At 34.3% G+C, this 13,154-nt stretch overlaps 1 protein-coding gene across 2 annotated transcripts; it reads right to left on the reverse strand.

Annotated features, from left to right (window-relative positions):
* Window positions 1–4,389: 4,389 nt before the first annotated feature.
* LOC107783485 (protein REDUCED WALL ACETYLATION 3) lies at window positions 4,390–11,704 on the reverse strand. 2 transcript variants are annotated; one of them, XM_016604460.2, is made up of 16 exons: window positions 11,231–11,704; window positions 10,544–10,635; window positions 10,063–10,203; window positions 9,922–9,978; window positions 9,770–9,842; window positions 8,856–9,014; window positions 8,334–8,483; window positions 7,983–8,238; window positions 7,306–7,421; window positions 7,134–7,220; window positions 6,925–7,013; window positions 6,694–6,756; window positions 6,471–6,527; window positions 5,710–5,806; window positions 5,437–5,595; window positions 4,390–4,839 (listed from the first exon to the last, which is right to left on the reverse strand). In XM_016604460.2, the coding sequence occupies exons 1-15, from the start codon at window positions 11,264–11,266 to the stop codon at window positions 5,440–5,442; spliced, it is 1,629 nt and encodes a 542-aa protein (XP_016459946.1). In that variant the 5' UTR covers window positions 11,267–11,704; the 3' UTR covers window positions 4,390–4,839; window positions 5,437–5,439. The 2 variants fall into 2 exon arrangements, with proteins under 2 accessions (XP_016459946.1, XP_016459947.1); XM_016604461.2 differs by having other exon boundaries at window positions 10,063–10,200; window positions 11,231–11,701.
* Window positions 11,705–13,154: the final 1,450 nt, after the last annotated feature.

Consider the following 13,154-nt stretch of genomic DNA (forward strand, 5'->3'; position numbering starts at 1 on the left):
TGAGGTCGGATGTCGGCCATGGAGGATATCAGAGTTTTAAAAATTAATTATTTTTAAAATGTACATTTCACACTTAGTCATATTCGTCCATTGTGAGGATATTTATGGGATCGGGGTTGCCCCCCTGCAGCAGGCCTTACAGGCTTTGCTATTTTATGTATCGGGGCTGCCCGCCTGCAGCAAGCCTTATAGGCTTTATTATTATACTGATCGGGGATGCCCGCCTGCAGCAGGCCATAATTGCTTTATACATTATTATTATATGGATCGGGGCTGCCCGCCTGTAGCAGGCCTTACAGGCTTTGCTATTTTTATGAATCGGGGTTGCCCGCGTGCAGCATGCCTTATAGGCTTTATTATTATACAGATCGGGGCTGCCCGCCTGCAGCAGGCCAGAATGGTTTTATACATTATTATTATTATATGGATCGGGGCTGCCCCACCTGCAGTAGGCTTTACAAGCTTTGCTATTTTATGGATCGGGATTACCCGCCTGCAGCAGGTCTTATAGGCTTTATTATTATACGGATCGGGACTGCCTACCTGCAGTAGGCCATAAAGGCTTTATATCACGCTTGGGTTGAAGGAGCCCCTCCAGAGTCTGTACACACCCCAGTGAGCGTAGATGATTATATATATATTCGGGATGGATTTCCTAGGGCATGGACTTGACTTACTTATTTATATTGTAATGAATTTACCTAAATATGGATCTTGTCTGTATCATTTATATTTGGGGATAAATTACCCCAAGGCTGGATTGGCCTTATACGGTACTGAGTGACTGACTGTCAGTCGATGTGATTTATATACGGGTTGGAACACCCCTGGGCTGGATTGTCCATAAACTGTACCGAGTGACCGAATAATTTGTGACCAGTATTTACCTGAGGTCTTTCTACTGAGATGTCATATTCCTCATATCATGCAGTGTTGATCTATTTTACTTGTACTGAGTTTAACTGTTGAACTTGAAAGCATGCCTACATTTTTGTACCATTATTTATACTGGACTGTACCTGCGGAGTTCATCACTACTTCCAGCCCAGAGGTTAGTATTGTTACTTATTGAGATAGTTGTACTCATACTACACTCTCCACCTCGTGTGCAAATCCAGGTGCTCCCGGATATGGCGGCTGCTAGATTTCGAAGTTAATTCTGTTGGGGACTATCAAGGTAGCTGCTTGACGTCCGCAGACTCGATTCCTTTCCTGTTTAATTATTATACTGTTCTATATTTACAGACAGTGATTTTTTTTCGTCAGACTGTGTATTCATATTAGATGCTCATGTACTCAGTGACACCGGATTTTGGGAGTGTTATATTTAAAATTATGAGTTTCTTCCGCTGAATGTAATTATTTTATTTTCAAACTTAAAAGATATGGTGGTTTATTGAGATTGTTGGCTTGCCTGGTATTGAGATGAGCGCTATCACGACATGTGAGATTTTGGGTCGTGACAATATTATGCTAACTAGCAATTTTTAGAAAAAAGTTAATTGGCATTTTAGTATAAAATCTAAAAATATTTTAGACAAATCCAATCTATATATATATATATATATATATATATATATATATATATATATATATATATAGTGTGTGTGTGTGTGTGTGTGTGTATATTATTCTTGACCCCACTCAACACAAGCTAGCTTACATGCTCAACTTTATGAACCTACTCCTACACCCATGACACCATACATGGTGTCCCAGTTTTGTTTCTAGTATTTATTGTTATGAGGACTAATTAACTGAAATTGAACATTCGAGTCTTTGTATCTTTTGAATTATGATGAGAAAATTCATACAATGGATAATACATAACTAAAATCATAATAGATAAAGTCAAAAATAAAAATTTATAGTACAACGAAAGAATTTCAAATATTATAGTAAAAATTTAAAATATAATTAAATTTCTCATATAGTAAATTTTAATAATGAAAGCATTTTGAACTATAGAACCAAAGTGTAACAATCAATTAAATTTTAGGAGTAAGAAATTCATATTTATCTATGTTTTTATAAGGAGGTAATAATTAAGCAAGAATATTAAGTCTAAAGATAAATTAATAAAAAACTCACATGACAATACGACAATATTAAGCGACGAATAAAACAATAACGATAATATACCAACGCATGGCGTATCATACAAATATATCAATAATTAAAAAACCGATAGCTTTAAACCAAAAAAATAATAAAATCGTAATTTCGTATTGAATATAGATATTGTCTAAATTATAGATGAAACACTAAATGAGGATAACCAATCGATTGAAAATTGTACAAAGTGAGGGATAGAGATAATGTGTGGATATTTATAATTTGAATTAGTTTAAAATAAATAAAGTAAGTTTAAAAGTAATATTGATACATTTAGACAAATGGAATAAATTCTTCAAGAAAAATAATTTAGGAGTAAGAAAAAAAAATTATATATATACACACACATATTATATTACAAAAAGAGCAATTGACAAAAACATAACACAAGTGACGAGCTAATAAAATATTATATAGCAAACAAAATAATATTAAATATAGTAGATTATGTAATAAAGAAAAATGAAGAACTAAAAAGTGATTCGATAATTGTAAGAATCGTTTTCTAATTTCTTAAGATTCTTAGGTATGTTTCACTGGATAACAAAAAGGTAGTTAAAATCTAATTCAAGCAATATGATATAATGTGCTCAAACAAGTTAGCTCACATAATATAATTAATATTCTCCGCGCATCGCGCGGGTACCAATACTAATTTTTTTTATCTAAAAACTACCTTTTAAAAAAAGTTTTTAGCTTATTAGTGATCATTTGGAAATATCAGATAGTAATTAAAGTACACTTGCAGCTTTTATTCTTCCATATTATATCTAGTATATTTGTTTTGGAAGACTCACAGAAACACAAAATTATATTAGAATTTCCTTCTCCTTTTTACATTTCCTGGATCTACCTATCCCAAACCAATTTAGAATGATAATAAAAACATTCTTTAACCGAACGGAAAAATTATATAGCAGATGCATAACGTAAGAAAGAAGAAGGCAAATTTTTTGTATTATTTTGAATTTCTTGTTAATATATTGCTATTTTTAAAAAAAAATACATTATTGTTACTTTCCACTAAATTCTGCCGAAATTTTAGGCTGATTGTCAATGTTTGGAGATGTTTTGTGTAATTTTAATACGGCATCAACTATATGTGAATTAAAAAAGAATCTGAAAGTAACATCAGAATCATAGAAGTAATCTTCATCTTGATTTGTTTGCTTTTTGATATACTGCAACTAGCTTAGTCAAAATAATTTTAATTCAGATTTGGTTAATAACTTATCTCAATAATGTGCTTTTGATCTTATTGTACAGTCATCCAGTGTGTGTTATTACTTAGCTCCCCACAGATTTTTATAGTTAATAATCTATTATCTTGATTTTCATCAGTTATCAAATAGTCTAGAAGAGTGAGGAATTAGCAGAGGGCTTTATACAACATTGGGCTTCAATCGGTTCATAATTGGGTGAAATTCAAAAATAGCCAGATTTATAAGTGATATTTGAAAATGGTCACAATTTCAAAAGTAATCAAAATTTAGTCACTTTTCATGTAAAGAGTCAAAATCCGAAAAATATTCCAGCATAATATACTGGAGTTCGAATTTTTTACATGTGAACTTCCAGCATAATATACTGGAGTTCCAGCATAATATGCTGGAAGTTCATACACAAGTACTCCAATCTCCAGTATAATATACTGGAACTTTTCGTGTGCTGGAGTTCCAGCATAATATGCTGGGAGTTCATACACAGGTGCACCAATCTCCAGTATATTATACTGGAACTTTTCGTGTGCTGGAGTTCCAGCATAATATGCTGGGAGTTCATACACAGGTGCACCAATCTCCAGTATATTATACTGGAACTTTTCGTGTTGCAGCAAAATAGTGGCTATTTTTCAATAACTTTGCAAACGCTGACTATTTTTCAATTACCAGTCCGAAAACTGGCTAGCCCGTGCTATTTTTACTTCATAATTGGCTCATAACTTTTCAAAAGTGCATGTAGCCCAATTAGCGAGTTAATACGTAGAAATGACAAATGTCGTTGTCTTGAAGTTAAAATTTTTAATTTAAAACAAAATAAATATTGGCTAATTCATAAATAGATATTTGTGTACTTCCCAATTTCGATGTAGTTGTTAATTGTTAAATAGTTTTCACTGTCATTATATTATTGTTGCAAGCATGTTGAATCAAGACAATATCTCTGTAATCCTCTACAATTTCGGACCATGGAATAGCAATCTGAGACGTTGAAAAATGTCTCCTTCAAGACTTCACAAACGATAAAAAAAAAAAAAAAAAAAAAAAATTGTTCTCATAGAAAAAAAACAATTGCATAAGTTATGAATCATTCAAGTCTGCTGATTAGAGAACACAAGTAAACTTATCATGCCTACATTTCTTTCTCTTACACTGATTAATTAACGTGGAAACATATATGACTGTGAAAGGTAACGGCAAAGAGAAGAAAAAATTGAATACACTTGGCAATTGATATCATACAAACTGGTTGTCACGCAGGTTTTCGTTGAATTTCGAAGTAAAATCTGAAAATAATTCCTTGTACTTGAATTTAGTAACTGCAAGTGATACTCCACAAAACTGTTGGCATGCTTTGCAAGCTAGCTTTGAATATCAACATCTCTATACCATTCAAGAAATAATATAGACTGATTCTCATTTCCACATATAGTTTATATCTTTCTAGAGTAATCTACGACTGTGTCATCCGAGCTGTGGCCATACAACTTGTCTCAGAATGAAGCTGTTCAGACAAATGGTTCTACCAAATTATTCCAAGCAGGAAAGTACACACTAGGATGATTCATGTAATTATGTATTGCTAGAGATCATATACAATTTGTTGAGGGAAGGGGAATGAGGTGACAGAGCAGATGCCATCAACTATGCATTGTCAAATAGAATAAGAACTTGACATGGAGGAAAATGTTTTCCATAAAAAAAGTTCAATGGGGAAATATTTTATCTTGAAAAATGATTTCTGGATCATTTTCAATGTTTGATTAAATATAAGACTCGGTAAAATATGATAACTGTATAAGAAAGGTATAAATAGTGTTTTGAAAATATATTTGATTACTAAAGGTTGATAACAATATATAAGTGTTGGTTGGTATGAAACAAATGATATGGAGTAGGACATGACATATCTGTAAGTAAAAGAAGACATTTTCTCCCTTTAGTAGAAAGTAGTGTCCTTAGAAAAACATTTTGAAAATTCAACATAACCAAACACTTTTACATCATTTTCTTGAGAAAAATACTTTTTAGCGAAAACATTTTTTCATCATACTAACATACCACACTTTTTTTTTTTTGGATCAGTTGGATAAGTACTTACACATCAATGAGGGATCTGAAGAAGAATAAAGGAAAGGCAATATATGCACACAGAAATCACAACCCCAGCAATGAAGTTGTGAAGCAGCTTCTGATTGTCTCTCGTAGGTACGAAAACTGTCTTGAGTGTGTTGGTTAGCTCAAAGAGCCTATATGATATCTGCAAAAGAAAAGTTGTAGGCCCGATTGAGAACACAGATGGAGAGAAAATGGATCAGATGAGATCATAACTAAAAACGTTCAGGACAAATGAAAAGAGAAACCATAAGCTTACCAAAACATAAATTGCAGTGACAAGCATAAAATTAAGCATAGGATAGTCTGGAATAAAGGACAGGAGCCACTTAGGCTGTCCATTCGGCATATTTGACCTGCACATGAAATCAGGAAGCACTAAGAACTCAAAGCATGCTGACCTTATCAACACAGCCAACATCTATTAAACATTCTCTGACAAGATGCAAGCATTGAAGAAAAATTACTCTAGAGGCATTATAAGGAAACTAGGTAAAAATCATTACAAGGAAACTTTAGAGACAGGCTGGGAAATAAAGTATATTATGTAAGATTAAGGATGTCAGTCATTTACAGATATGGAATTGGTACAGTAATACCCCTGTGAATTTTAACCACACGGGAAATGCTTAAGTTTAGCATATTACTTGGGAAACATCCCAAGGTGATAGAATGTTTTGGATAGATCACAAATGATTAAATTGAGGGGGCAACTATTGAATTGCTCGAACAGCCTCCATTTAAAAGTTTAAATTGTTAAGAGAGGGAAACTTCTGTTGATATATTTTTGAGTTTGACATGTACCCCCTTATGTGCAAGCTGATTCCTTTTCTTAGGCCAAGCATGTGGAACGTGTTGATGGGTGACAGTGAGACTTGAATGCAGGAACTCATAAATACCAAATTAAACTGTGCGAATTGGCCCATGTAAAAGCTCAATTATTAAATGTGGGACTTCATTTATTTATTTCAGTCTGAAACAACAATCATTATACTTAGAAGAACAGTAAAATCCACACACCTCAGCCAGATGTGGAACTGGGAGATATACGTTTCCAATGTGACTTTGCCCAGCCACCTAGAAAAATTGAGCACTTAACCGTTAAAGAAGAGGAAATAAAACACAGCTCCAACTATGTTTAAAACAACAAACGAAAAGATTAATCTGATGGACAGGAAAAGGAAGGGATAAGGTCTATGAATGAGCACCAACACTAAAACCAAATGGGTCAATAGAATCTTACGCAAAGAGAGTCAAAGAGAAATTCCGTAGCTCCTGAGTAAAATTCCGCAAGCAGATGTAAACACTGAAAAAAGGAAAATTAATGAGAAAGTAGCACAAGACTTCAGGAGAGAAATACAACATACTTTCTTTGGTTCGGCATATTGTAGGCAAGCAATAGTTGGTGTTGTATACAAGTTCACATTCAGAAATAAAGGGCTAAAATAGAATTTAAAGAAAGTTTAATACACACGTTATGGGAATCCACGAGGTGTAGGGGTGGAGCTTGTTGTATGCGGTCTTGTCCAGCTTGTATATGTATTCATACCATAAGTACCCAACCTAAGGAAGACGGAATGAAAACTTTACGAATTGGAGGAAGAAAAAAAAAAGGAAAAAGAGACACGCTGCAGCAGCAAATATAGTTGATGTTATGTTAGAAACAAGATAAATCCTACTCACAGCTACAGCAACTGCAACAACTGATGACTTGATTGTTCGTCTCCGCTTAGGTTCAGACTCCTCCAGTTTCTCCATCCACTTCTCAACCTGAAAGGATAAGATATTCCAAATATAAGTCTTACAGAACAAGTGAAAGACAAACAACTAGGAATTAGAGTTTTATTAACATTACATTAGGGTGAAAGTAGGCATATATCATGCCAATAATCCATATATAGCGGTCCAGTCCAGATCTGAAATGCCATTCATACAAGCGAGGGAGATCTGGCTTGGCTGGATCACTGTATCCTACAATTTGAGAAAGTAGAAAACTATAATCAGGTGATAAGGGCTTACACAAGAATCCATAGAATGATACAAAAAGAAAGGATGACAAGAAAAAGGGGGAAAAGATTCTTTAGCGCTCATACTATTACTTGAAACACAAAATACACTTGAGACAGTTGTTTAGCATTGACACACAATTACATATGTGACTTTTCTTGCATATAATGAATGAACCTAAGATAAGCACCTCTTAGCATGAATATTGGTCCATAATTTTGTTCCATATAGGTGATTTTCATGAAGACATCAAATCAAATTCTGCAACTATTTCTGAACCATGTCACTTACGGTGATATTAGTTTTGAGAACTACTTATAACCGAACTTATAATGATGGCATTTGCCATTACTTGGAGCCATACGTATTTGTCTTAAGCATAATATGGCATGAAAGAGTGGGTAGCATTTTCCACAACTTAGTTGAAGAGACTTGCAAACCGAAGTTCCTTGTCCAAGCACACAAAACAGTAAATACTAACAGCAATTTTGGAGAAAGAAAAAGAGTAAGTGCACCGTAACCAACCTAACATAAATGCGAAAGGACCCCAAAGAAATTCAAAAACTCCAGGAATCTCCCAAATCAGGATAACCACGACAAAGCACATAACTAGCTTCAGAGCCATCACTGATCTTTTCTCGTTGTAGTTGTGGCCAATGCCAAGGGCTCCATACACCATGAGAGTAAAAAGTGTGTGCATTGGGCAGATGTAATACAGCATATAGTCATTGTTAAGAACAACACAACAAAATATAACGAAGAAATTCAGCCTCCACATCATCTGCACACAGGACAAAGTTTACCCTATTAACAACACTGAACCTAAGAAATGTAAGATACCATTTAAGGTAATAAAGTATTAACACATAATATTACCTGAGCAAACCGAGCCAGACTAAAATCTTTTCTGATGTAATAATAGGAGAAGTTCCCAAAACCAGTCATCCAAACATATGCAGCAATGAAAACACGAATGGCATTATATATCTCTGTTGCAGCAAAATAATGATACATCAAAAAGAGGACCTGTTTCAAACAAAAGGATAGATTATTTAGACTGTGCAAATGTGGAGACCATCACAAACTGTAGGAGTATATACAAAGAGCAGTCCAAATGTACAGGAAATAAAAATATACACATGAAATGTTGGGATACTTGAACAGAAAAATTCTGAGTATTCAAAAGAGAATCTGCATGATTTACTGCTTCTTAATATAACACACATTGAACAGAGATGTTGTGCAAGAATCAAGTAACTACTTTGTAACACACTCACTGGAGAGACAGAGGAACAAAGGGTGCAAATGGAAGGTATTTCCCTAAAGAACTGTCCATATTTACTTCTCACAAAACTGAAGAATAAGTAGATCAAGAAAAACGTGATAGAAAACACTTGCCTGCATCCATCCTTTCCACTCCTCTGTCTGATGACGGTTAAGATAAAGCAAGGATTTTCCAGATAATGCTGATGTGTCGTTGTGTTTCTTGAAAGAAGTCATTGCTGAAACTATGATCAGAAGACAATACAGAAAGAGGAAGAGGTCCCGATTGTAGCTCTGATCAAGGAAAACAATATCAAACAGCACATTGTTACTTTGAGCTGCACTTGCTGGGTTGCAAATATACATCTTATACATCCACAATGGAGTTCGCATACTTAAAAGTATAACTCAGCAATGATGCAGAAATCATTGGACATCATGTCCTTCATTCTAGTCAATTACCAATGCAGATCCTGTACTAAACTCTCAATACCAAGAACTACATACAAAACTAAGGGGATGAGCACAAGAAAGCAAAGAAGACAACAATTTATCAAGAATGAGTTTGATGCTTGTGGTAAAACATTTAAACATGGAAAATTTGAACTTTCCAAAATAAACCAATTATAGTAGAGAAGATCCAAAATTTTCTAGAAAGTACGAATGAGTTTACACATTAGCATGCATATCATATATACGCTAGTACATCTTCTCTAGAATAATACTAAAATTAGTTCCTTTGGAGCAAAGCATGCTAAAGTTTTGATAAGATATTTTGAAACAACATTAAGACAAAAGTTACTCAGCACAATTTTCACATCCAACAGTTCAATCAGGATATCACATACAGGGGTGAATAATGCCCAAGATTCCGAAGTAACAAATCATTTAGGCTGAACTGGCTGTGTATATTTAACACAGTATGCAGAGAACACATTACTCTAGGCGCACCACAAAGTGCTCATGCGCCATTATCCATGAGGTTAGTCAAAAGCATGATCTAGCAAGCATATCATGATGCATTATTTTTCAGTTAAAAGATTATGAACCTTAGTAGAATCTGCGAAGAAATTTGTGCGGTCACAGATATAGAAATAAAAAAGGATTCCCCCAAATTCGGACCTGTATGAGATTGAAGAGAAACAGGTTAGTATGAGGAAAAAAATGCATCCTGCATACTGAAAACAACCAAGAGACTCACATTGCCCTTAAAGTTGCTCGATTTTCGAGCAAAAAGGAGTCCTCCATTGTTAGAAACCTATAAAATAATTAGAAAAATGTTTAACGAAGAATGAATTAAGAAAGTTCAAGGAAAATCAACCAATCTGCACAGTGCACTGACCTAACTATATTTGTTTTTATTGATGAACTTGACAACTTCGTAGATGCAGAATTTGACAGACCTCCTTCCAGCAAGACAGCTCGATCTTCTTCCTTGATTGTTGCATTTTCCAATTCAACTAGATTATTATCTGAATGACTGCTGTCACAGGGAAGCCAACAATATAAATAAGACAACTAATAATATAGGATAGTACAATTGCTCCTATGGTTTTTGTATAGCTAAAACAACCAAAGCTGCTTTCAGAAATCAAGTAGTCTAATGATACTGCTCACTAGTGATTAACAAATAGCAGCCATTTCTCAGTATTCTACAAAGCTCCATAGTGAAGGGGATATATGAGCTTGCAATACTTTTTCCTTTTCCTTATCGGATGGAGATCAATTGGGTGGTTATTTCCATGTAGAAAATTGTGTAGGTCAACTTAGTGGGGAAGGGGGGTTGGTCTACTTCACGGCAAGTATTGAGTTGTTTCACTTACACTTTAGACGGGAACAACCACTTCTTGTACTCCAACCACTCAGAGTATAACCATGCAACAAGGACGGGGATAAATCCAAGCAGAAATGACACCTGAGACATGAAATGGGAAATTGTTCAGTAGATTCTACGATAAATTTGCCTTAAACGGAATAAAGAACAAAACAATCAAACTAAAGAACAAGATGAATAATGTTCGACATTGCGGCAGCGCAAGTGCAGTACATCTTACTCCAAAAAAACTAATACGCAAAGATAATTCCATAAGAACAGCCATTTCGGCCTTCAAATTCCATCTTCGTTAGCAAAACATGAATAATTTGTTTACCGACAGTTAATAACCCCCAACAGCAACAACAATAACATGCCTTCTGCTCTTTACTAGAATAAACATAAAAACTCAGAGTTTCCGAAATTTCACAGGAAATGAATCTCCTCATATCAGTGCTCTTAGATCAAAATTCATTTTAACTACTAATACACTTCTTTGAAGTTGTACACTCCCGTAGTTCAACTCCCCAACGGATCCGGAACCAAAAGAACTCACAATTATTACTACAATCCCACATTTCCGTTGTTTAACTCTTATTTAAATGATCCGAATCCAAAAGTAAACTTCATTTAACTTCAAAAAGAAAAAATCAAACACATCACTATAAAATGAAACGATCAACACAAGCATTAGTACCTGTCCAGGCGTCAGAGGTCCGGAAACTGCCGCCATTTTCCAAAACAAAAGAAATGTATATAGGGATCACCGACAAGTGAAATGCGCTGAAATAGGAGAGAGAACAAATGGAATGGATATTCCCGCCTGATTGAAGCTCAGCAATGAGAATGTGTATTCACATACATTATATGTACGTATATTGACTGGGAGACGATGAGATTATATATAACAGGAGAAGAATTTGGTTGAAACCTCCCCTATTATGGAATAAAATGGAGAGATCTGAAGCAATGAAGAAGATGAAGAAGGAGAAACCCCAGTAGGGGGTTGGGTGAAGTGGGTGGGTGGGGGTGGGGTGAGGTGGGGTTGGGGATGTAACGACGTCGGTCGCTACGCGTTTCTGTATTTTGGTTTTGGATTCAGATTTTATTCAGAAGAAATGTCTGTGTCCCTTTTTCTTTTCACTACCAACCGTTGATGGTAGCGGTTGTGGTTTTGGGGGATGGGTTTTCTTTTTCTTTTTCCCTTTAATTAGTTGCTAGTACATTGTTTTCATACGCGTTAATTAGCTGTTAAGGTTTAAACTTAGAAATTGTATTAAGATTACCACATTCTATTTACTCTCATTCTATTTACTCTCAATACATTGAAGATATTAAATGGATAACTTTCTTAAATTCATATATATAGGATTATATATATATATATATATATATATATATATATATATTTAGCCTTCTTAAGAGATATATTAGACCCTCAATCATAAAAATTTAAACATGTTTCCTTCTCACTTAATTAGAACAAAACAAATTGGAAAAAGAAAATCTTTTGAGAGGAAATAGTTCTGACTATGTTAGATATGTAATGAGGATCTCGTTTGATTATGATATGCATTGAACAAAACTTAATTAAGTAAAATACTGGAGATAAGCTGATTGAACTCTACCACATGGACAATTAATTACTGAGATATCATCATATTTAGAATTAATTGTTGTCCTTTTGTTTTAAGAAGTTTAATCACGAGTGCACTAATAAGCAAGCCAATAATTAAGTCGTACTCCCGCCTGCTCATATACAAAAAATCATTATCGTTACTGAATTCTTTGTGGATTTGGGCTACTTGCATTCCCTATTATTCTAATATTGCCATTTAAGATAACAAGGCTCACTTGGAACAGAGAATATATAATTCTAATGATAAGCTTAATGCAGTGCATATAAGCTCATTAAATTAACATGATTAATCCATACTTAATTTGCTCTATGAGTACAAATAAAGCAACCACTTTGTTAGGTGGCTTAAAGAGATACTGAAAAGAGATTTTAAGTTTTTTTGGAGTTGTTTTTTAAAGTTTAGAGTTGAGCTAGTAGTGAATGTAAACTTCTGCCCAAAGGTGAGGGAAGTTATTTTTGTGGAAAATGTACTCTTTCAAAAAATATTTTTTTGGCAATTAAACACTAGCAAATAACTTACTTTTTAAGATTTTGTTTTTCCTTATGCTAAACACACTATACCCTTTAAATCATTTATCAAAAAGGGGTGAACTACATTGGATTAATCGAGGAAGAGCAATGCGGCTGTTGCAATTCAATTAGTGAAACCAATCAAATTGTAACGATTCGGCCGGATGTTTTGAGTATTACAACCATGTTTCCTCATTTACTGCTCAAATTATACTTTACATGTGACTTGCCGGGATAATTGGTTCGGGTCCGGTGAGGTTTTGGAATGAATTGAAACACTTAGTTCCAAGGTTTAAATCTTAAGTTAAAATAGTGACCGCATATCGACTTATGTGTAAACGATCCGGAATGGAGTTTTGATGATTCCAATAGCTCCGTATGATAATTTTTGGACTTAGGAGCATGTCCGAAAAATTATTTGGAGGTCCGTAGTGGAATTAGGCTTGAAATGCCGAAAGATGAATTTTTGGGA

Source organism: Nicotiana tabacum, chromosome 17, assembly GCF_000715075.1.
Source record: "Nicotiana tabacum cultivar K326 chromosome 17, ASM71507v2, whole genome shotgun sequence".
Lineage (NCBI taxonomy): Eukaryota > Viridiplantae > Streptophyta > Magnoliopsida > Solanales > Solanaceae > Nicotiana > Nicotiana tabacum.